This window comes from Pseudopipra pipra, chromosome 10, assembly GCF_036250125.1.
Source record: "Pseudopipra pipra isolate bDixPip1 chromosome 10, bDixPip1.hap1, whole genome shotgun sequence".
Classification (NCBI taxonomy): Eukaryota; Metazoa; Chordata; class Aves; order Passeriformes; family Pipridae; genus Pseudopipra; species Pseudopipra pipra.
Genome location: NC_087558.1, coordinates 14,841,796 through 14,867,304, shown reverse-complemented (window position 1 = coordinate 14,867,304; position 25,509 = coordinate 14,841,796). Strand labels below are relative to the sequence as shown.

Genomic DNA, 25,509 nt, shown 5'->3' with positions numbered 1-25,509 from the left:
TTCATTTACTGTGTTATTCAGAATCCCTGGGTAGATCAGTGTTTGAAGAGTGATGTGTAAAGGATGATGCTTGTTTAGCAACATGTAGTATTCCCAGTACAACCCGTGCTCAGCGTTTGAGAAAAGAGAAGTGAGTGTCCTGGCTGCTGCAGACTTTGGAAGCTGCTCTGTCACCGGATCAACAACAGAGCTGACACTGGCCCTTCCCGATTTGGAACTGGAGCGTTGCCTGACCCGTTATCCTGAATCTGGATGCCCCAGACCAGGCCCCCCATGCGGACTGGTGCCCCCAGGACTCGCCTAGAGGAGCTCTAAATAGAAACCAGGCACTTGAAAGAAAGTTTTGTTGGAGACAAACCGCAGTGTTTCCTTCCCTCATTCAGGTTTTCCCGCAATCCCCCATAACCCGCCGCTGCGGGCGGAGCGCGGGTGCCACCCGGTGGCCGCTCGGGCTGCTCCTCACCGCGGTGCTGGCTGCTGCTGCTAAACACTCACTCCTGCTTGCTGTTTCTCTCGTGGTTTATTTGTATTTTAAAAGTAGTCAGGATGCGGTTCCCCCCCCCCCCCCTTCTGACGCGTGGGAAGCAAAGCCGATGGCTCGTGTCTAACAGCTGAAGGAGAACAGCCACGCGAGCTGCGGGGCAAACTGCGTCCAACAGCAAAAGGGACCATTCAATCTGAATGAAACCAGAAGTGAGGCTCTTGCACCGGTCTGCTGGGGGGGAAATCAGGCATAAATGGTCCTTTGGCCTCAGCTGAGGGCTGCTTTGGAAAGATGCCAAAATGGGGTTGGGATTTGGACAGGAAACCAGATCCTGAGTATCTCAACTACTCTGGTAAGGCTTGTGGCTCTGGCAGTGCTCATTGGTGCCAGCCTCACCAAGGCTGTTCTGCCCTCCATGATAAATGAATTTTTGAGCCATCTGAATGGTGATGGCAAAAAAAAGTGCTTTTTGGTTACTCACGGTTGTACAGCAAATGGTGAAGCACAGCCCAGGGATGGGCAGGGGAGGGGCTTTGGAGTTTTCTCCCAACTCTGTCACATCTGTAACCTGTCAGCAAGTGCATTTTTCCACATCTAAAGTGAGGTCAATACTCTGCTTCCTAGAAATCAAGCGGAGCTTAAAAGGTACTTTAACATCTTTGCAAGAGAAGGTCTATGTAGCAGGTAGCTTAGACAGGTAATATGTTATGCTTAAGCACAAACTGTGGATTCCTGTATGGGCTAGATAAGACAACATTCATAGGAAGATTACTGAAAGCTGGCTAAATCAAGTCACCCACTTTAGAAGGTGGCAAACCCACCCTCTTGCTGGGCTCAGAGAGTAATGAACATTGGTTTGAAATCCAGCTGGCACTTGGATACTAATGCTGTTCCTTAGAGATGGACACTGAGGTGTATTCAAAACGTGACCAGCAGGCTCCAAGTAACCTGCTCTAACTTGTTTTCGTCAGGGGATTGGATCTGAAGGTCAATTCCACCCCAAATTATTTGATGACAAAAGAGTGGTGAAGAGCAATCTCACTCAGAATACCATCCTAAGGGAGAGAAACTGAAACCAGTTCATCATATCCCAATGAACAATGGAGGGCAACTGCATAAACCAGATGACATGATTTGCAAGAGAACTGAAAGCATCAGATCAGTTCCACTGCTTTCCTAATTTCATTTTATGATATTTATGTTCCATAGAGATTGCATAAACATGCACTCTTTCTCCTCCCAAAATAAATTAGGATCATTCTCAGGGAACACATCTAATGGTTTCATGTGCAGTCTCACTTGGGTTAAATAAAACAGGTAAACAGAACTCTGAAAATAATCTCTACTCCTCGGCAAAATGAGGAGTTTTGTTTTCATCACTGAGTGGGTAGTAAGGATGGGTGAAAGAAAGGTGAGCAATTAAAAAAAGAAAAATTTGTTTTTCCTTTTCAGTCTGAGGAATAGCAATCTTCTTATACAGCAGCAGGCTATGGAAAGGCAATGCTGGCACAGCCTCTGGGTCAGTCAGTGTGCCTACACGTGACCTTAAAATTCTTATTGCAGAAGTTTCACTACTAGTCATTGTCTTTACAGATCAAGTGGATTTTTTTACCAGTGAAATCATACTGTTCAAAATTTGCTACGTGGACATAAATACCCCACAAAAGATAAAAGCACCCATGCTCCCAATAACAGAGAGGTCAAAAAGGGGTAGAAATTGTGGTCTTTTAATTTCAATTTTGGTTGCTGCTAAGCTTCAGAGGGAGAGTGGTTAACTGGGGAGAGGTGGTGTTGCAAAGAGGAAGGAAGTGCCCAATCAGTTTATTACAGAAATGAAAGTGATATTTCCTTTTATTGCAGATTCCATATTTCAACAAAAGGTGATGAGAAAGAAAAACCTCCTGGAAGCTAACTGTTGGATATGGGATGATGGAGACCAAGACAATTGAATCAACAGAAAAAGTGGTAGAAAAGTTGAAAGTAGAAAATGGCTGAAAGGGATGGGCTGGGGGCAGCACATGTTCTGCTGTAAGATATGTTATTTATAGCAACACAGAATTGTAGACTAATTTATGTTAGAAGGGACCACAGGTTGTCTCTAGTCCAAATTCCTCCTTAAGGCAGAGTCTGCTATGAGACCAAACCAGAGTGCTCAGAGCTTTAGCCATTTAGGTCTTGAAAACCTCCAAGGATTGAGATTGTACATCCAGCATCTCTGGACAATCTGTTCCAATGCTTGGCTGTCCTCATCATGAAAAAGTTTTTGCTTATATCAAGTCATGGTTTTTTTAAGTTACAATTTATGTCTCTCAGTTTTGTCCTCTCACCTTGCACTACTGTGCAGAGCCTGGCTTTGCTTTCTTGATAATCTCCCCTGGAAGCCCCTCTTAGGCTAAATGAGCTCAGTTTCTTCAGTTTCTTCTTTATAGGGCAAATGTCCCAGCCCTTATCCATCTTGGTGCCACCCACTGAACTTGCTGCAATTTATCATCACAGTCAAGTGTATGGAATATGGAATCAAATGTAATGGACTTTTCAGACAATGAGTATTCAGAAGAGAGCCAAGACTAGAGAAACATTTAGATGATTCATTGTCATCTTAATACTCAGGAACAACCAGGAGCTGAAGAAAAGCTTTGTATACTATTTAAATGTGATCTATCTGCTCTATTCCGTGGAGAATCTGGTTACTTGATCAGACCAGCTTTTGTAGGTTTTGTCCCCACTGAGTGTAGGATCTGTCCCAGGGCCATCATGAAAACTTGTGTGTTTACAGAACGTTTCAACCTAATAGCAGTTGTGCTCTGTAAAAGATTTGTCAGATGCAAGTGCACTATTTGATCAACTAGCTCAGAAGAGGGATATGCAAAACAGTGGTGGGTGGGAGAAAAAAGCATCTTTTGAGTTGACATATTATGAAATATTCAAGGTAACAGGTAGGAGAGCTTCATCACCCACTCTATTCCTGCTCCAACGAGCTACTGCCTGTACACTTCCAAATCTTGCTCAGCATTTTATCTAACAGTAATCCCCCCAGTTTGAAGAGACTAAAGGCAGCTCCATGCTACTGAAGTAGAATAGGTTTCTCCTCCTCTGTTTTAAATTTCTCTTACATCTTTCACAGTGAAACAGCTCAAAGGACTTTTCAACCAATCCACAAGTTCCCGTGCACATGACAGAGGTCCCATTTTGATTCAGAAGGAAATGTGGCCTGGCTCACTACCTGGCAAAGCCATACAGGTATGTAGGGCCTGGAGCAATGCACAGCATGGGCTGAAGGGGACATACCCTCCTCAGTCATAGGCTTGGTGTGCAGGTTTCTCATGCAGTGTGGAAAAATATCTGTATGAGATGGAAAATGAACTAATCACAGTCAATGTCTCTCCTTCTCCTTGTGTTTTCATCTCCTCTGTAGCCTGGAATTTTTCTGGGAAGACCGTATGTACTGAGAAAGGCAGTGGATGTCAGGATAAGGGGCCATAAGGGATGCATATTTTCCATTTCACCTGCCCTGTAAAGATGTTTTCCCTGAAAGTCAATATAGAGACTGTGAAAGCAGTCTTGCAAACTTGAGACTTCCAAATGATGCTGCAGCCAAGGAAGCTGTTGTACAGGTGTAGGGGTGATCTATAGCCAGAGAAATAAGCGATGGCAGTCTTTGGAGACCACACTGGGTGTCAATTCTTAAAGGATCCATGAATATCAGGGAGAAGACATTAGGAGATCTATCCAGAAGTATTAATTCCTGCAGTAAAAGCTTTGGCTTTCAAGGCAGCTGGGAAGACAGTTTGCAAAAAAACCCCACAAAACCAAACAAAAACCCCACAAACAAACTCATCCCTCCAGGGTGGGTTTCTTCTTGGGAAATATCTGGACTTGAGTGTTTTGGCTGTTTTGCAACAAATGCTGTTCTCATGTTTTTCAGAAGAGCACATAATTTAAATTTTTTGATGGGTTCCTGGAGAACCTACTGGGTATCAAATACCAAATTAAGCAGCCTTTTTATTTTAGATGAATCTCCTGCTGTTCCAGGTTCTGCTTGTCTCTGCAGCCCACACCTTTGGTGTTCCCTGTAATATATTTCTTTCAAAATCCTTAGTATGCTGAGGAGTTCTTCTGGACGATACAAATAATTACACCCTGCTGCTCACCACATCTGTTTATGAGAAGAAAAACTGTTTTCTGCTTGATCAGCTTTGCTGCAGTAAACAATGTCAGATGTTTATTGCGAAATAGCTACAAATTCTGACTGAACTTTCAGCAACACATACTTGAAGGCATCAAAGTACTCTTGGAAGAACTTTTCACTCTGTGTGGGTGTTAGTGGTCTGGGAAACACTATTTTATATCAGTCTTGATTTAACCCAGCTTCTTATCCACAATTTCACAAGTCATACAAATAGAAGGTTTTTTTTTTTTTTAATACTTTATAACTTCTAGAACTGCTAGAACTCTCTGAGAGTTATGGCTATGAGGAAGGCTTTTCCCTCTTTATTCCCTGTGCAGAATCCCCCAAACGAGGTATCACAGTGGGTGCATATTTTCAAGCTTCTCTAAACTCATACTTTACTAACCCATTTTGGATTCACTACACACCTTTAAACAAAAGTGATAAATAGGAATTACCCCTTGCAACTGCAGCTATGAGTTGCAGGTGGCAACTCCACAGACTGCAACAGAATGACCTTAGATTTGGACTGACCAAAGAATCAAAGCTACTGAGTTGGGAAACTGAGCTGCACATGGACAACTAAACACCAGCTCTTTTCCTGCTGGAAAACTCATTGTTAGGCTGCCTTCTTTGGAGGACCCTGGAGAGACTTAGCTTGGTTTTTCAGCTAAATCATCTCTGTTGAGTTTCCTTAAGTCAATGCAAAACTGGGGCAATACTGACTGACAGAAAATGCCTGCATTCACTCCAGGATGGGACACGAAAGCAGCTGAACCCCCCAAAAAGGGTACCAACACAGGCCCTCTACCCTTACAAACACAGGCACTGTACTCTTCAAATCAATATCTGCTTACTAGTTTTGTCTTTATTTCCACTCTTAGGCTGAATATCAGCTTCAAAAGAGCATTAGAAATTATTGAAGCCAGACATCTGATGTTCCAAGGGTTTTACTATGGAGGAGGGAAAATGGTCTATATATAATTTTTCCCTATTTCTCCCTGAGTTAATTTCTACAGCACCAAGATACATTAACACTCCTCCTCACCAGTTTGTATTTGTACCAAGAATAAAGCTTTTATTCTTGCCTGTAGGGAGGTTAAGCATTTGCTATTTACAGGTGGTGTGTGGAGGAAAGATGGACCTGGTTTTTTTTTGTCATTTGATGGGAACATGCAGTAGAAAACAGTATTTTAATAAGAAAAAAAATACTACTTTCTTTGAACATTAACTGAGTCTAAATTATTACAGAAGTTATCATCTGGAAAGGCAAGAGCTGAGCTGGTGTAGCAATAGATGATCCTTGTAAAGGTATTTGCTTAGTTTATGGAGAGCTCTAATTGAGAGAAGATTTTTTTTCCTGTTACCCTTAACCTGGCCCCATTTTCCCTTGCAGAAAAAGTTCCAAAATCCAGAAGAATCCCACAGCACCACACAGTAAATTCAAGCCAAACAACATTTGGCTTTGCTCTGCTGAAGCACACAGCTACAAGTGTTTTGTTTCCAAGTTGTAAAGTCTATCCCTAGCCCTCCAGTGAGAAAGAACAGTCAGATTATAAACTCAGGACTGTTTCACATCAGCAGATCCCATTTGTATATTCCAGTGAGCTCCCAACAGAAAGTAATAAACACACTGACAACCTAACTAAACCTCCATCTAGCCTTTGCCAAATTATCAAAGTATCTGTGAAAATAAAAAGAAATCCCCAGCCGTGCTCAGTAACCACAACTATTGCCTGCTGAACCTCTCAGGTGTGCACTGCCTGCTCCATGCTCAGGGAGAGGTGGAACCTGTGTCAACACTATATCTGTACATCCCCAGTCCCACCCCATGTTCCTAGGAGGCCACAGCAAGCGACTTGTAGGTGAGAAGGTGGCTGTAAAACAAGCTGACATTTTTAGGAGGAAATGAATACACCACACACACATACAAAATGTTACACTTTTGTTTGATTGTTTGTTTTGAAAGACTGTTTTCTACTAAAAATTTTTAATTGTAGATAGTCTTTTTTTAATGGTATGCCAGTGGAAGGAATTTGTCTCCTAACTTTTAGAATTGCATTTGTATAAGTATAATGATAAGAGAACTAAATCTCTGACTGTACAGTTATGTCAGAATGCATCTTACCCACGTAAACTGTGTAAAGAAAAGTTGAACATTTCTTGCCCTTGCTTCATTTGAGCAACAATGTTATTAACTCAGCCCAACCCTTCCTCCTTTAGGAAGCACAAAGAGAGGCTGTTAAAACAGTGCAGTTAAGAGTGAAGAAAAATAATTACATCATGTGATGATGAAATCTTGATACCACAGACATTTGAATGGAAAATTTCTACTTTCGTAGAAAGGTTATGATGGAACACCCAATCTCATGTCCTTTTTTTCCCCTACAAAAATATCTGGATTCGTATTTGATATTCCTTAATATTTTTTTCTCTTTTATAAATTTTTACTTATATATGTGCATGTCTGTGTATAGAAACAAAAAACTGTTCTGGTTTTCAAATAAAAACACTTAAGATTCAGTTTTAAAAAGAAGGAATTTAGAAAATATTTATTATACTGTATTGTATGCTATTATTATAATCTTACCCTTTAGTGATCATATGCAGAAAGCATTTGAATATGCATTTGTAGAATGGTGAGGAATGGCAAGGGAAAGGATTCTTGAACTGCTTGGGAGAATCAAGTATGATGATGACTTACTCTTTACACTTGAATTTAAATGTCAAAAGAGACTTCTTTCTCCAAAATGTTAGTCACTGCAGTTAAACACAGATGCACAAAGAAATAGTTTGATTCTATGTGGGTTTTTAAATAGGAAGTTCAATTTAAAGCACTGATTACCATGCAACAATCTGATATACTTATTGTAAAGCAAGTACTCATGTACTCACAGACATACTGGAATTAATCAGGTCAAACTAACTAACTATTGAAATACGGAGAAGTCTCTCCAGCCAGGGAAGGTTATGCAATCTGAGTAGCTGATATAAACACCAACATCTTTCCCCTTAAAACAGTGATCATCTTGGAATGACTCTCCTTAATACCATTATTATCAGTGGTGTGAATTTCATAACTTCACCTTCTCAAAACTGCAATTACTCTACTTTTTCTGATCCAAACTTCAAAGCTTTTTTCAAGTAAAATTCTCACTGCAGCCACAAAGATAGATCAAACTTAGCCTAAGTTGTCTGCAAATACATTTGTTATTTGAGTTGCACACTTGGAAAGCTTTAAATTCCAGAAAAATCAGCTTGCCAAAAGTAGTAGACAGGCTGGAAAAATATGAGTAAGTGACTGCAAACATGCTGCATTCTAAATATCAAAAATGTGGTTTTGGCATTGCAATTTGAGAAAACCCAAGTGAAACCAAATCAAAAGTCACAGATAAGGCCAACTTAATGATGCCAGTGCTCCCGTGCATAGGCATCTTGGCTCTGGCTACCACTGAGAATGCTGAAAATCAAGTCAAGATGATTTAAGGAGGGGGAAATGCAAATCTTTCTACACCCCCTGCCACTCAGTATGTTGCTCTAATAGGCTGTTACCATAGTGTCAAGATTCTTCCAAATACTTGAGCACTCTTCCATGATCAAAATTCAAAATATCTGTGATGGATATCAATTCTGGAAGATGCATCCCAGCACAGTTTATTAAAAATAGAATCTAAGGGAAGGGAACACTATTCCTTACAAAAGTTGAAATTAGGTCCTTCTCCCTGCCTCTGCCTAATATGTAAAAAATAAATTAAGAAAAGGGAAGAGGGGGCAGATGTTAATTTAATTTTTCAGCAGCAGTTTTCATGTGCTCACTGAGTAGCTTCAGCTCAGTGCTGCTTCAACTTACAATCAGTCATAATGCAGAGCTAATATCAAGGTACATATGGAAAAGATGGAATAACCCTGTGCAACAGTCCCACAGGAGCATGGCTGGCTACGTAGGTGTGTGCAGAAAGCCCCTGGAGCCCAGGAGGATATCAAATTGGGCACGAGTCAGAAGTGGATTTCACAACAGCAACTGTGAAGCATAACTGCAAACCACATTGTGTTCATGGAAGCACAGTGAGCAAGACAAGGGAAGCCATTAAGTCTTTGTTGGCACTTGTGAGGTGGCATCTGGAATAGTGTGTTTAGTTTTGGACCTCTGACACAGGGAAGACAGATAGGAGACAGTCCAACAGAGAACCACTAAGATAATTTAGGGGCTATAACATATGAGAAGAGGCAGCAGGTGAGCTTTCTCTTGTAACTAGGAGGGGACCTGTCTTCAGGTGGTTATAGACGACCCACCTTCTGAGGAGTGCATAGGGAAAGGATGGGAGGTAAAGGCTACAAGGTGAAGCAAAGGAAATTCCAGTTGGATATACAGAAAAACAGTTGTAGTGAGGGTGGTTAAGACTGGAACGTATTTCCCAGAAAGCCAGTGGAAATCACATTCTTGGAGATACTCAGAAGTTGACTGGACAGGGTCCTGAGCACCTGGATTTAAATTTGAAGCCAGTCATGCATTTGTTAGGGGGTTGGACTGCAGACATCCAGGCATTGTTTCCAACCTAAATTATTCTCTGAGTCTATGAAACTTGAGTACTCTGCTACAGCAAGAGACTGCCTGCCCTGTATCAGAGAAAGCCTAAGAGGGTTTTGACCTGTATGGTTTCAGGAATAAAGAGCTGTCTCAGTGATCATCCCACACTATTCTTCAGGAGGCAGGAGGCTGGAACCACTGGCAGAGAAAAGGTCTGTTGAGAGACCGGATCTTATATGATCTTATGTCATACAGACCCAGAGTCAGCAGACTCTCTTTGCTGTGAAGGGAACAATTTCAGCAATTCTGCAAAGGCTTGGAGTGGGGGAATTTCTCCTTTACCTCATGGGATCTCTCTGCATGGATCCTTGCTAGCCAGACTTGGTGCAAAGGGCATAATTTTGCTTTGCTGTGAGAGCTTAGAAATTAGTATAACTTGCCTGTGTGTTAAGTGGCCAAGGACAGTGTTACAGCTAACATGGGCAGGCATTCCTTAGAGCATATTTAGCAGAAAGCAATTACATTTCAGCACTGCTTTCACCAAAATAAAGCAATCTCTCTTACCCCTCCTTCCCCTGCCCTCAGTGGGAATATCTGATTATAGCCTTTTCACTCAAATTCCACACAGCTTCTCTTTCTTGAGGCCTTTCACACAAAAGCAAAGACTCACAAAGAGGAGACAGGCACCATTGTATCAGTGTGTTCCATGGCAACGTTTTAGCACTCTAAGAGTTTGCAGCAACCCAAAGGATGTTTCTGTCCTTTATTAATGATATTTCCCAGCTGTTTCTGGTTGAGAAAGAGAGGTCTGGTCCTTCTTTGTTACAGCCTCCAGGGTTCACACAGGGAGCCCTGTAACTCCCTCAGGCAGGAGGAGCACAGTCCCAGTGCAAGGCTGCAGATACACAGACCCTGAGCCTATGGATATTGAGGTATTGTACATGTATGTGTTACACATATATAATAAAAACTAAGCACGTTTAATCATATCTATGCACAAAATATTTGTCCACAGCAATGCAACCTGGAAGTACCTTGGGGTTCTGTCCTTTCTTTTGTAGCAGCAACTGTAGTTCTTCACCCCTTCTCTCTTAGGACATGTTTTTCTTTTAGGACTCATTTTTCATTTCCTTCAGTAAAGTTTTTATATAACCTTTCTTCTTTGTGCACTCAGTATCTCCTTCTTATCCTGACATGTACATTATGCAAACATGCTTCACATTCACATAAGCCCTGCTCTGAATATATTAGTGCCTTCCCTGCAGTGGTTCTGGTGGGGTTGTGGGTTTGTACAGAACACTTTGTAAGGCCCAGTTCTTACTCCTCTTTAACTTTAAGTTTCATTTGGATCTTCATCCTTGACTTTGGGCTTGAACTTTGAAGTGCTAGTAGGAAATGTTCCTAACAGGAACTTTCTGTAGTAGATTCTATCTGCATTCATTCTGTTTTAGATAAAATTGCATGGATACGGGAATGAAAGTATTTGGAATATAGGCTAAACTCAATATATTATGTTTCTTTTAACAATTTCATCAAAGCTGCTCTGGCATTTTCCATTTGCAAAGGGCAATGACACATGTCAAAGTCATAAACCAAATGCATGTTTAAAAGGATCACTGGGCTGGACAGTCCTACTGCTTTCCTGCAGTCTCACAGAGCTATTGGTTTACAGGAAAAATGTTCAATAGCTGAGACAAGTGAGAGGAAGCACAGGAAGGGTCCTACTGTGGTCCAGAATCACTGTTACCTCATTAATGTGCTACCATTCAGCTCACCCCATTGTCAGGATACAGATTTTTTAACCGAATTTATAATTCCAACCTTAGGGGTGCTATTTGCCATATAAATGGATATAAAAAGAAACAACTCCATGAGCAGAGGTCATAGAGAGGTGTGTATTATTGCAAATAAAGACAGGGGGAAAATATGAGTGGTGTAGCTGTCCAAGTTGTGATCTTCGAGTTGTGATGAGATGCCATTTCTCAAGGAAAAAGAGATTTCAGAAAGAAAAGTGAGATTAAGCTTTTTGTCTCCAATAGATAGGAGACATAGTACAATTCCTCCTGTAGGTACAGATTTGTGTCTGGAATTGAAGGCCTCCTTTCTGCTCAGCCCACAGATGTGCCATCGTTTTTCTTTACGAAAGGGAAGCAGCCACACACAGAGCTTGCACCCCTTAGTTCAGCACAGAAGGTGACCATACTTTGAATGTCATTTTTCATTGCAGAGTCTAAAGTTTCCTGACATTTGGAGTGAACACAGCTTGCAGAACATTTAATACTGCAATGCCTCCGGTGCATTATGCTTACTAAGCTACTTGATTATTACGAATCCAGGCTATCGAGATAGATATGATGGCTACTCATAAAAGAATGGTTTTAAAATCATTGAACTCTAAGTTATAGGTCATTCATGTATTTTACTATCATTAAAATGGCATTAAAGGAGAAAGTTCCTTCTCATAATAATGCCAGCGAGGACCTTACACCTTGACGCAGCACATACATCTTTAATATAAAGGAAGGGAAAGACTGACATTAAAAAAATTAACTGCTTCTATAACTTGAAACTGCTATTTATATGTACAGAATTTGGACCAGTTTTAAATTCAAGCACCCTTACAATACCTGAAGTGTTTCCACATATCTTTCCATATCATGCAGAGATATAAATGGCATATTTTAGAGTTCTACAGCCCAGGCTCTCAAATAAGACCTACAAGATAGGATGTGCTTCCTAGTCTAAAGTCTGAACACCAGAGAGTTCTGTGACTTTTTTCCATTATAATTCTGCACAGTACCAGCAAGATCAAGGCCTCTCAGCAAGACTTACTTACATGCAGCACTGCTGCATCACCTCCCCAGACCATACAGACTGAGCTAGCTCAGCTGTCTCCATAGCACAGAAATGCCAGGTGATGCTCTGGTTAAACTGTGAACAGTGACCTGCTTCCCTCAGTAAGGCTCTGTGCAGGCACAGAGACCCTCTCACTGCAGAATCCAACTCTGGTCATTTATTTTCACCTGCATCAGGAATTTTCCCAGAACATGAGAGCTGAAGTGTCTGTGTGATATTCATAAATATTGTGAAAGACTTGATTTTTTAAGATCCAAAAGGATTTTTAAACGGTTTGTATAAATTTGATTGAGCTAATCAAACTGATAAACAGAAGTTTCACATCATGCCAGCTGGAAATATATAATCTATTTCTGACTAGCAAATACTTCTTTTAGTTAGGCAAATTTTGAAACAAAATTAGAAATTTTTCATTAAGGAGATATGAAAATAAAACAGGATGTTTTGTCCGTCTGCTTTCCCCCTTTCCTCTTTTTTGCAGGAGCCATTTATTCACATCCAGGCTAAATTCACACATCATTCCACACTGAGGCTTTTCCTGTGATCTTCAACTAAAAAGTTTCACTTAGTCTGTGAAATGACTCCAGGGGTTTTTTAACATATATGCTACCAGGTATCTGTTCCTACTCCCTCTGAGATTTAAAGTCCTTTCTTTTCTGTTGGAGATCTGCTCTTTTCTAGAAGGAATTCTAGTAGCATGGAATTTCACTTGAGATAATGGTTCTGTTTCTCAGGACAGATGGTTACACCTATGGAGTGTGGAAGGCAGCTCATGCTTGCAGCAGTCATAGACCAGAAATGAAGGACACAATTTTCTGAATGCCTGGGACAGTTCTTGGCTATTCAAGAGTTTTGCCTTACAAATTGGTAACTATATTGACCATGCAAGGTCCGCAATTCTTTTTACAGTTTAGCTTTTAATTGAAAAAGATATCAAGCATGCAATAATAGCAGAAGGCATTCACTTACCCTATGACAATGCAGGAGATGGCAGTTCCCAAGAAGGCATAGGTTAAAATCGATCCTAAGTTGCGAAAAAAATGTCTCTGGAGAAAAAAGTTTGAAAAAAAGTCCTTTGTAATACAGTAAATAAAAGAGCTTTCAGTCCAAGATGAAACACTGCATCTAGAAGTGCCATTTGTTACTACACATATCTCAAATATAAGATGGAACAATACAGGCTTGAGTTATTTTGGAAAATACAATTTAAGATGTTTAATTTTTTTCCATGGGGAATGCCATCAAAGTTCCCTCATTCACGGGTCTGGACAAATGCTTCATGACCATAACTGACATTCACACTGAAAATATCTGATCCAAAAGGTATCATGACCCCATCCCTTGAACAAACAAAGCCCTGATCAGGCAGTGTATGAAACACAGACAGGCTGCTGCCTGCAGTTCACCAGATTCAAAGTGGTTTCTTCTGAAAATAGGAAGGCCCAAGTGTTATAACCCACACAGTCAGATCCTTGCACAGCAGCAGAAAGGGAGCAGAATGAGGCCATGCATCTCTCATTTTTTTGCCATTCCTGTCAAGTTCTTCCTGTGCAACGTAGTTGTTAACTGGCCCTTTCCTCTGTCACTGGCCTATCGGACTTACAGAGAAGCAGCCACATTCAGTCCCTTTTGTCATATAAAAAAGAGACACATACCTTCTTTAAACTATATCCAGCATGGAATATAATGGGAGGCAGCAGAATATTGAAGAAGATGGAAGGATCAAAGGTCATCTGCCAGAAAGGACAAAACAGAGGGTAAGGACAAATAAACCAACATTTAATTTGATAGGATAGGTTCTAATCGTAACTTCTTATCAGAACTGATCTGAGGATCACCTTCAATGTCTGCAGGATTATTCTGAGTTGTTTTCTTGCAAGTATAAATGTGTAGTTCCTTACAGCTTAATGAAGCAGATTATTACTTGAAAAGTATTCCTTCAAGAAGGAAATCAGTCATGTACTACGTTCCAGGGAACACATACAAGCAGTGTTAGCTGTGATAGTAGCTGCACTACCAGGCAACTTGACTGTCCCATGGCTGAATTCCTGCTTCAGACACAGACCCCCTGCTCAGTTCCAGGACAGACGCATTGGCAGCGTTGTGCCTCAAATTCCCATGTGCAGAAGGGTGATATAAGAAAAGGCCTACACTACCAAACCTGATGTAATGTTTCCTTTGAAGGAAACCTTTTATAAAATACCCATTAAAATTTTTAAAGTAATGCTAGAATGAGGAAACCAAAAAGTTTCTGTTCCAGCTGTTGTCAGTACATTCTTCATATTGGCCTTCAAGTTCTGGCACAGAGAAAGGCCAAGGGCAACGTTCAGTCATTGCAACTCATTACAAGTAGCTTTCAATAAAATAGAATCTGCTTTAAAACCACAGCACTGCTGGAGAAAAAAATACTTTAATGGGCCTGCGTGCTGCTTACTGTTCTGTCAGTGGGCTGTATTATATCAATACTTTTAAAAGAGGCAGGAGGTAATTAACACAAAGGCTTGCAGCTACTTGTTCAGATGAAGTGATATTTTAAGGCTACAGTATTCTAGAATAATTATTTCGTTTCAAAAGAGTAAGAGTAATTACTTCTGTCTTATTAACAGACAACCTGATTTGATAAACAGGAAGTGAGAGTTGAGGCTTTTTTCCATTCTACTTACTTTGAATTAGAAAGCTGAAAAAAGTGAGCTGGCAAATAACCTCCTAAGAACTGTATCTGTGCTGGTACCTTCAGTGAAAACATGACAGAAAAAGATTTGCTTCACTTATTAACTAACAGGCTCAAATGCTTGTTTTGGAATTAATTTAGCAAATATGTAAAAATATCTTTTCCACAGACATCCGAAATCCTGACTGCATGTTTTATTATTCAAAACCCCGTTCTAAAGTATACATGTTTATAAGGCATGGCACAATCTATTCTCTCTGATAAATGCAATACGTAAATGCTTTTACTGCACTCAAAAGGGAATTAAAGTTGTACAAAACTGAGGGAATGGTGTGATCATGCTTTCTGCTTTTTACAGTAGTGCTTTTGCCAGTCAGGAAGGCTGTCAGCAATTGCTATTGTCTCCTAAATATGGCTGCATTTCTCTCTTTTTCCTTTTTTCTTTATTTTCTTTTCAAGAGGGCATTTGCCAGATAATTTTAAAGGGAAAAGAAGTGAAAATCCAGGAAGACTAAGGCCTCTCCAGTAATATAGAGAAATCAGCAATTCACAGTTGAGACTTTTAAGAATCTTCCAGCAAAGTGAGACTATGGAAAGAAAACTGGGCAATCCCCTGTAAGGGCAACAGAATCTTCTGTGCAAGTTAGTGCTCCTCCCTTTTCATAACACAAGTCAGCTCCAGTGTACCAGGTTAGATGAAGATGTTCAAATGGAATGGACATATGCCCTGGAAACTAAACACACACTTTGCCTCAGATAAAGCTATTGCAACCAACTAGCAGGAAAATGGATGAAGATTCAGCAAAACCTTATTAGTCTGACTGCCACAGTGTTTTCCTGTCTCCACCCACCACAGCTCTAACAGTCCTTGACAGTCTAGTTCTTTCTGAGAAGGGCAAGTCCAGCAGTCACAGCAGATAGACACACAGTAGTGCTGCATCAGCAAGAAATTTGAGCAGATGGTTATGTCCTAATTCTGCTGAGCTTCCCAGTGTACATTCTAAGCATAACTTAAAAGTTGTTATAACGATAACCACTGTAGTATATAGGAACACACATTACTGTGCTAGATAAACAATAGCACTTGGAAAAAAGCAAAATACTACATTGCAATATTGTAAAAAGCTACTGGTAAGGGCTTAGAAGCTTCATGTGAATATGCAATGTCTCTGAGCACAAAAGCTGGGTTTTAAAAAGTGCCTGTGCACTCAAGAGTTCTTCAAATTGCTGCCATTTTTGAAGGAAGTAAACATTATAACAACTACATATTACATGGGTGGGGAAAAAATTAACTAACAAAGTAAAATATTTTAATTGTTATGCACTGGAAAACAGAAAAAGCCATGACATTGTGAAAGACTGCAAACTTTTCCCCACAGTTCCCTTTTTCCATCCAGCCGAAATTGCCACAATGCCATCTCCCCAAGCTTGGGGACAGCCAGCGAAATCCCTGCTGAGGACCACTGCAGGAGTGAAAGAATGTACAAGAATGTTGTGATGAATTTAAGAATTATAAAACCCTCCACTTATCTATGAGAGTTTACATATTTACAAGTTTGTGTTTTGAAGAATGTGTAGAGTTTGTAGTTACTTGTGCTGTACACAGGAGACAACCTCCCCTGCATTAGCCTGCCAGAGCAAGTCCTTTTTAAGACAGAGGACAAATAAAGATACCAGTGGGGTTTATAAAGGTTTGGTGGCAATGAATATCCAAGTTAACAGCTGTGTCTGCAATGAACTCAGTGTCTGCAGGATCTGGGGCTGCCTTCTAAAAGAGTCCAGGCAACTATTCCACAAGCATACAGTCAGCTGTGAGTGAAAGGATGGTCAGGTTTCTACTGCACCTTATTTCTTTTCCTGTTCTCCTTCCTTGCTTACCTTTCTCACCCTAAATTCAAAATACCCTCTGTCACATTTTAACTTGAACCTTGTTTTCCTCTCTCAACAGTGAAAATAAAATAAATATCCTGCACAGTTAAGAACAAAAATAAGTTTTACCTTTTGAAGCATTGCATTGCCCTGGTGTCCATTGACATTGTGATGGCTGATCTCTCTTTTGTATTGATATTCATAGACCTGATTTGTTATATTAATAAGAAGAGTGGATGGCCCAGATTTCAGCTTTTCACATTCATAAACGGTCCCACTTTCTACATCTGATGCTTTTGTCACATATCGTATAATTAATCCCATTACGAGGCCTGGAGAGTAAAGAAAAAAAGAAAAATGAGAAAGATTCAAGTACTTTTAAGTATTTGATGCTACACAATTACTGATTTAGAGAAAAAATAACTCTGTCAAAGTTAGGACCCCTTTGCAGTGTTTCTACCTTCACAGAGATACACCTCTCTCAACACGCCATGGATGACCATAAAATAGTTTTCCAAAGTGGTCATTTCATTAGAATGCAGATGTTGGTTTGACACATGTGCAGTCATATTCTTATTTTTGTGATGCACTTGCTGGCATAATTATTAACTGAGTTTCTCATGCACCAAATTTTTAATAGATATTCAGAGCAGGGAGATGCCTGCATAACTAACGTGCTGTACTGAGCATAAAAACATCAGCTGTGCTGTTGGTGATTTTACACACTTCATTTGTGGGGACAAAACTCTGACACATCCTCAGGCACATTTTGCCTTCTGTAGGAGACTATTTTTAAGACTGTATAAACATAGGACAATAAAAGCAGGGGGAAGGGAAGGAAGATTAAGAATGGAACTAATTGATTTGACTATCTACAATTTAGGACTCTTATCTGAGACAGATATTTTGTCTCCTTTTACATTTAAGAAAAAGGAAAATGTACTTCTGCAACTATCCTGTGGAAGGTATGCTTCTTTCTGTTGGCTCTAGTGGGAGCTTGCATGTTTACTTCAGGAGAGATGACTAATATTTAGCTGATAATATTGCTGAGATTATTTCCACCCTCAGAGACTTGGATTTGGTTTCAAATTCAATTTCCATGCTTCTTTTATGTCTTATGTGCTTTAAGTACCATGTATAGGATGAACAGCTTTAAAGTTACTAATTATGAACATATGGTAAAATGCTAAGAATACTTAGATTAAATATTGATGGAAGACATCTAAACATCTAGATAGATATACTTACTAATGAAAGATAAGAAAGAAAATAAATTACAGGAAGTAGCTGAGAAGCATCTGCAGTTTCAGTTTTGTCCTGTAATCAGGACAAAATATTACAGTTTCAGTTTTGTCCTGTAATCAGATGCTAAGTGATCACAAACACCTAGAGACATAAATAGGATGTCTTTGTTATTGTCAAGTTTTCTGATAACAGATATTCTCTGAACTGCAGATTCCTGGCATACATGTAAGGCAGGTTTGTAGGCTCTTGTACTGATGCTAGAACTGAGTAACAGCTGTATTGCCTGTTCAGTCTGTGTATGCATTTGTGCTTGTTTAATATCTATTGTTTACTATGGTTGCTTTCTGTAAATGATAGAGGATTTCAGTAAGCTGTAGAAAATCCCAAGGCCACTTTCTTAAGTTGCACAGCATTTGTGCAATAAATCACATTATAAATCCACTTGTGGTAAAAGAGAGAATTCCTCAAAGTTTTAAGGGAAAGCATGTGTGTGTAGAGGGAAGCAAACACTGCATGTGCTCTGAAATATGATTTCTACAGTGGTCAGCCTAGATGTCCAAAATCATGAGTCAGAAACCAAGAAACCAGTCATTAGTTAAAACAGTCAGGCTTTTCAGCTTATTTTTATCAGATTTCCTCTAGGAGAACCACAGTTTTAAAATTCAATTTCAAATCACACAATAACTTTGAGAATGGCAACATGGAACTGCTCAAGGGAGACCAGTGGAGACTGACTGACATTGCATGTAATGTCTCTGTTGGAGAGTCAGGTCCTGTGTCCTACAATATTTCAAGATTCCTGGTAGGTGTGCTATATTGGCTAACAGAGCATTTCCTTTGAACCAAAGTCCATTTGATTGTTTTAAAAATTAAAACTAATGTTCTCAATTATAGTCATGCAATTGCATTGAATGGTTCAAGGGCAAATTATTTAAACCTGTTGTATCACGTTTAGACTAGTAGTAGAGGACTGTTCTTTTATTCTGTATTCTGAGAGGAAATGTTATCTTCAGCTGTCATTTCAAAGTGCCTCTGTAGGAATTTTCTGGAGTGAAAACAAATGCATACACATACTGGAGAAAATACATTAGAGAAGATTCTAATAATTGATATTCTCAGGGTTTCAGTGGGGCTTTAAGGTCCTTGCAACTCCCAAGGAAATTCTAAAATATATTAATTTGAACAAAATATGGACAAGATCCATAATGATGGGCTGATTCAGAATATTCTCAAATGCTCGAGAGAAGGTTCAGATGAAGACAATTGCCATCAACACACTATATGGCAAAAGCCAATGTAAGTAATGGGATTGTATTCTTCCTTCAATAATAATAAATGTGCCAAAGACGCTTTATAAAATCTCCAGGGAATTAAAAATCAGGGAAGAGGGTATTTAATATTTTAGTAGGTGTATCATTAATGGAATGCACTTTCTACTTTAAATCATTATATAGCATTTATTTCATAAGAGCATTCAGGAGTCCAGATCATATTCTAATAGAAATAATTAATTTTTAAATAAGCGTATAATGTACTCTCCTTTCCACTACTCCCCCTTCCAGACTGAAGTCATGCTTTTGTGATGTATCTTCTGAAGCGTGCTGTATAGTTCATTTAAAGGAAAAAAATTGGGAAATACCATGTGGATGTATTTACCAGGAAAAAAAGACCAATAACTTGTAAGTTTTGCAATCAATGTTTCATGGCAGAAAAAATTTAACATGAAGTTTTTCTCACAAAGCTCTATGACTTTGGCATGTAAAAACAGACTTTCTCTACAAATAGTTCTGATTTCCCAGTGGCACACACAGAAAGCTTGGCTTTACCATGTAAGTCTAGGAATTCAGCAGGTAAAACTCCCTGGAGATGAGTCAGGAATGATGTTGCACCTGTTACCTGACATCACAAGTAGGTATTGCACTGAGGTATGGGTTGTCATGAATGAAAGTTTCAAATAGTTAAGTTTCAATGAGTTAAGGATGTAGATAATTGTAAATGCAAAGTCTTATGCAAGGCAAAACTTGAGTGTACTAGCACAAAGTACCTATCTTATATTCTAGGTGTCCAAATCTACTTATAAATGTTTTCAGCTCAGCTGCCCATTATTTAAGATATTTTCCTACCAAGGCCTCGTTTAATTCCTGTTTTAAGCACATTTATTTAAATGCAGCAGTGAAACAGGAATGGCTGTAACTAATGTTACAGATTTCTTTAAAAAGGCTCAACTGTCTTTTGAAGGAAGATCTTGCAGCAAAACCTCACTAACTACGGCTCAGTCATGTTTCAACTGAAGGCAATTCAGGTTTTCCAGCTTGTTCAGTGGAAGCAGGATAAAATTCTTAATCATAGATGAGACCATTGGAAGGGTTTTCTTAAGTCACTCATGCTAAACTCCTGAGCTAAGCAGGGCTGTTCTTTCCCCAGGATTCTATCTAGTCAGCTATTAAGCACCTTCCTTAATAATGACACTCAGGGATGCAGGTTTTTCCAAATATTTTAGATTTTCTTCCAAATGTCATGATTTTCCCATACTGTTTTCTGAATCCTGGCAATCTTTCTTCATTATGAATTTTGTAAGCAGGAAGACAATGTAGTACTCTATTTTATTGAGGTATCTTTTTCTGAGACTTGTTACATCCATTGCTGCCTTTGAGAATTAGGGCTACTCAGAACACGCTCACCATCAGAAGGCAACTACAATTGTTTTCACTGGATTTAGAAAGTGCAAGAATCATATTGCTTAATCATTAGACACCTCTACCAAAGCTGAATCAAGATCTGACTGTGCCTTATTTCCAAACATGCTGAATGGGATCCTCAGAAGAGGCTGGGGAAGGGCTGCTGTGAGTCAGCTTTCCCATTGCACACGTGTCACACACATCCCCTCAAAACTTGGGGAAGCCCCTCTAAGCACTGCAACACAAAGCCATTTTTGTGTGAGCACTCCAGTGACTCTTCTGTCATTCAGCCTTTTCACGTTTTCCTTCCAGTCTGTTCAACACAGAGCACAACTTTGAAAGCTGGTACATCTCCAATCAGGCTCACCTCCACCTGAAGGGTATCACACACTCCCTAGGGGTGATAATTAGCTGAAAACAATTTCAACGAAGTTGCTAATTAACCTTGCAGATAAAAGGCACAGATGGGAGCGGTGGTGGTTTTTTTTGTTTATGTTCAATTCTGGCTGCTGACCTGCAGGAGCATTTTAGCCTCTTCATCAGAGGTGAGTGGTGGCCTCTCTGTGTGGGTCTAATACCTAAATTCTGGGGAGGATGAGGCACTGGGATATGTGTACCCAGTTTTTCATTGTGTAGCTCTAGACTATTTCCCCACTAATGTGAAGTGCCATGACTTAGATATCATATGGAGAATTTGGCACCTAATGTTTTTTTGGCTGAGGTATCTAAAGACACCAGGCCCTGCAGGAGGTGGCTACAGGCACTTCAGTGTTTTATTGGCTGGTTGTCTCTTGACTGGTACTAAGAGGCATTTCCTGGGGTGTGGTGCTATGAGAGGGGTCACCTACTCTGATCTGAGAGAAGTGACAATTCTGGTTTTGTTTGTGTCTATAATCTACCACACTATTTCTCACTATGCTCTTGTACAGTAACTGTGCTGATAATGCATAGAAAGGATGTTCATCCCCTTCTGGGTGGCACAAAGTTATTGTTTCATAACCACCTGCCTCCTTGGTATACAGATATCAGGAAGTGAGTTGAAGTTATTATTTGAGGTCTGTTTATCAAACCAAACTGCAACGTGCAGAGAAACTTGCTCTCTGAGATACAGGAAAATAAAGGAATCAATGAATAAACAGGTGAATCTGTATTCTTTATTGTTTGTGAGTGATTTTTCAGTTTGGTCTCAAAACAAAATAATTTGAGTCTTAAAATACTTTCAAGCTGAATGCCTTGCAATGTATATGCAAACACACATATGTGCACATAATTTTTTGTGAAATAATGTTGAATTCATGCTGAATTATTTCTTGTGAATTAATACTGGGTTATGTTAAATGCTTTGTTTTTTTTCTTTGTAACTGCTGAAAGACTTTGATATTAAATATAGCTATACTTAGTGTTGAACCATTTCTTTGATAAAAAAGTAGAGCTGAAACACCTCAGTTCTGAAAGTTTCTAAATGGACAGTTTTCCACTATGGGCTTATGTTCATTTTTAAATGAGCTGGAACTATTCAATCTAAAACTGAATTTTCCTACAAAGCTGATGCAAAAAAAGAAAAAAAAAAAGCCAACCCCCTCTTTTATTTGTTCTGTACTTTAAATAGAACTTTCTATCAGGCTATGTTCAATTTGTGGCTGTTCAGCACTTTGCAGTAGCTGTAAAACTTCCTGTTTTTGTATTTCTGTGGGTTTTTTCCCCTGATCTTCCTCACACTTCACTTTCTCTATCCTCTCCACTGCTGCACCCCTAATGGCACACTTGATGAGAAATACAAACCCATCTGTCATGCTGTGGGGCACAGTCTGCAATAAGTGGCCATATTCTTCTGTCACTCAAAGCCAAATTATCAGTTTCTTTTGTTGCTATTCACATATCTAATGAATAGCTGAATGGGCAAGAGCAAAGCAAACTGTAGGACTGAGACTTTGAGTTTGTATTGAACAGGTATAAATCAGAATTGTTTGGATAGGGAAGGCAAAAATTATGTGAGGGCAGGATTTGACTCGCTGTCAGTGCTTGGTGCCATGAAGATTTACTCCTGAAGCTGTTGCTGTTGATCTGACACCTCTCTCATGACCTCTGAAATTTCAATTTCTTTTCATTATTGCTACTCCCCAATGCTAAAGATAACTAAACCCATATCCATACTTTTGAAGGATAAAAGGGACATAATCAACTTTTTGGATGCTACAAATAAGCTTTTTTCCCTGTTTGAAGATTGCCATAAATAATGAAAGACTAAACAGGTAGTTTATTTACAATAATGAGGAATGCTTCCTTTGTTCATGACTGTTTTAATAATTCAAAAGCTCTGTCCTGCTGGAGCACTAATCTCTGAACTGATCAAAAGAATATGAGTGCGTTGTCCTCATGATGTGCAGAGTATGTCCTGGGCAGGCAGCAAAATAGAACCAAAGGACAGATAAAACTCTAATTAAATACTGGTTTGTGTTATGTTGTATTTCTCCATATTTCATTTCTGTTTTGACACGCTTTTGTCTAAATCTTCAACAAATGTTATCAGCTGTACATGGGAAACAGCCCAATAGTATACTAAAGCTACTACAGAAGAGGCACCCATGTATTTAGGAAAACATTGCAATTTACAAGTGGATCATAATGAATATATTGCCCACTGTCTCATGATTTTCCTTTTGAGACATGTTAACAGAAATGCAATAAGCAAATGTATTCTCAGTGTTTTGTAACTTGTACCTCATAAAACTGTTAAACAACAATCCAGGTGATGTCTGACAACAAAAAGTATCCCAAATAAGTGTCATGTGATGTGTGTTTCAGTCTCAACTGATTCAGTTGAAGTATGTTTTCTATGTGTAACAGATTTAAAGATTAGAAAAACAGTATATTATTAAAGAAATATTTTCCCACAACTTTAAAATACAGGCAAGGCAGATGAGAATGAAGAATCCCACATACTCAAGTGTTAGGGGCTCAGTGACTGGATTAATACAAGAGTTTGTTTTTTACTTGCTTTCCTTTAAAGTATCAAGTTACTTGTGAAGACAGTGAGCCAAGAAGATGAAACAGCCTGTGTTCTTGAAAATTCGTACAGTTAATGTCTCACGCAAAACAGCTTTAAGGGATACAAGGAAGACTGAGCTTCAGCTTCAGTCCTCCAAAGATGCTGAGATCACCTGAAAATGCTTGATATAGCAAATGAAACGTTTACCTCAAAATGTAGGGCTCAGTTGCCTTTGCTGTTGCAGGCTTTCAGATGAAACTTTTTGCATGTGGTGTCCCATGATAAACAAATATTCTTCAGAATATGGAATCTTAGCAAAGTCAGGTTTGGATATTACACTGCTAGAGTATATTATGTGCACAGAATGTGCCTGAACAGGCTGGCATTTAGATGGGTAATGATTGAGCTCTTGATTTCTATCTTCCATTCTGGCAGCATTACCTTCCTATATGTGTTTTATGGTAGGAGAAATGGCAGCCACATCTCTCAAAGTGAAACAACAGTAAGAGAATGACAAGAAAAATCATCATACACGTTAAGTGTATACCATTAAACCAGTGAGTGCTCGGGGACAATGCAGGAAGTTCTACAGGAAAGCGATATGTAACATGACAAAACTTCATGAAAGATTAGAACTAGACAGGCAAACTGAACTTACAGCACAATGACAGCATTCAGAGAAGACTGACAGAGGCATTCGTCATATTGTGTTTTTCAAAGGCACAGAGCAAAACCAAAAGAAAACTCTAAAGATCATTTAAACTTTATTAGACAACATGTCTGTACCCACAAGGCTCCTTAATCTAATATCTTTGAGTGTTATAAAAGCCACTGAGGACATTTCATTCTTTGGTAAACAGCAAACTCCCCAACTCCCAAGGTGTCATGCAGTGGCTGTTGGACCACAGAGGAACAGAACATGCACATCCTGAGGATAACCAGCTCATGACAATTGCTCTCTCCTCAAGGCAGCCTCCAGCTACTTCAGGAAAGATGCTGCTACATTATTATTTTACCATACAGTTAAGGAGCTGATGACATTTAATTCACACATTTTCTGAGCTTTGTCAGCACTTGATCTCAAGTGCCTGATCAAAAATATGCAACTAGCCCCATGTTATGCTGGCACTTGAATTTTTACTCACCATAAAGCATAGCTCCTCCAGTTTCATGCAGAAAGCGGAATCGATGGTTTTTAAACAACCAAATTGTTAATATTGTAAGAATGAGCAAAAAGTTAAAGACTAGCAGCTCCACAGCTCCCTGATGATAAAACTGATCTTCATCTTTCACTGGTATGTATTTCTTCAACTTCTCCATTTCATTCCCTTTATGGAAAAATATGTGAAAAATAAAAGAAGAAAAAAAAATCACAGGAACAGAAGTGTTATCACCTTTGGTACAATTAGTCCAGACACTACAGAAATTCACAGCAAGCACATCTGTTCCATTTGCAGCCTCATAGTAAAGTGCCCCAGCTCAGAATTCAGCTGGATTCTAGTTACAGCTTCCTGTTTCTCTCTTAAAGCTGCCCTGTCTCATTTTTAATGTTACAGTTGTGTCGCTGGACTGCGCTTGCTCAAGCTGTGGATGCACAAACTGCCTCTGAGCATCAGACTCTCTTAATTTCTAAAATTCTGTTGTAAAACTCAATACATGTTCATAGTGTTTGTCCCTGCAGTTAATAGCACAATCTGAATCCTAAAAATCATATTTTGCCTTGACAGCTCAAGACAGAAAAAATTATGTTAAAAGAATGACATAGAAACGTTTACTACATTTCAGAAGTTTAAAAATCTTTCCTGTTTCCCAATTGCCCATGTTTAAGTGCAGGTGAGGTAGAATACAAGTGACACTTTACTATGGTGCAAAGACAGAAGAAAAAAAGAAATCAGTGAATAAGGATTTCAAGATTTAGGCATTGCACATGTATTGAACCTGCCAGAAGACAGAGTGATCTCTGTAAAAGCAAGGGTCTAATTACCTAGAATTAAAAGTAATTAAAAACCTCTATCAAATGG

The 25,509-nt window shown here is 39.3% G+C and overlaps 1 protein-coding gene and 1 long non-coding RNA gene across 6 annotated transcripts in view; one reads left to right on the top strand and one right to left on the bottom strand.

Annotated features, from left to right (window-relative positions):
- Window positions 1-24,977, bottom strand: part of SLC9A9 (solute carrier family 9 member A9) — a 181,823-nt gene extending 156,846 nt beyond the window's left edge. For both annotated transcript variants that reach the window (XM_064666392.1, XM_064666393.1), the window contains exons 1-4: window positions 24,634-24,977; window positions 16,706-16,908; window positions 13,692-13,769; window positions 13,006-13,082 (exon numbers count right to left, since the gene is read on the bottom strand). In XM_064666392.1, the coding sequence (XP_064522462.1) occupies window positions 13,006-13,082; window positions 13,692-13,769; window positions 16,706-16,908; window positions 24,634-24,808 (533 nt within the window). In that variant the 5' untranslated portion in view covers window positions 24,809-24,977. The remainder of the gene's footprint in view (window positions 1-13,005; window positions 13,083-13,691; window positions 13,770-16,705; window positions 16,909-24,633) is intronic.
- Window positions 449-18,260, top strand: LOC135419698 (uncharacterized). 4 transcript variants are annotated; one of them, XR_010433101.1, is made up of 4 exons: window positions 449-836; window positions 2,345-3,724; window positions 10,009-10,112; window positions 15,167-18,260. It is a non-coding gene; the product is annotated as an uncharacterized LOC135419698 (long non-coding RNA). The 4 variants fall into 4 exon arrangements; XR_010433103.1 differs by lacking the exon at window positions 15,167-18,260 and adding an exon at window positions 12,771-13,010; XR_010433102.1 differs by lacking the exon at window positions 15,167-18,260 and adding an exon at window positions 12,518-12,614 and having other exon boundaries at window positions 449-693.
- Window positions 24,978-25,509: the final 532 nt, after the last annotated feature.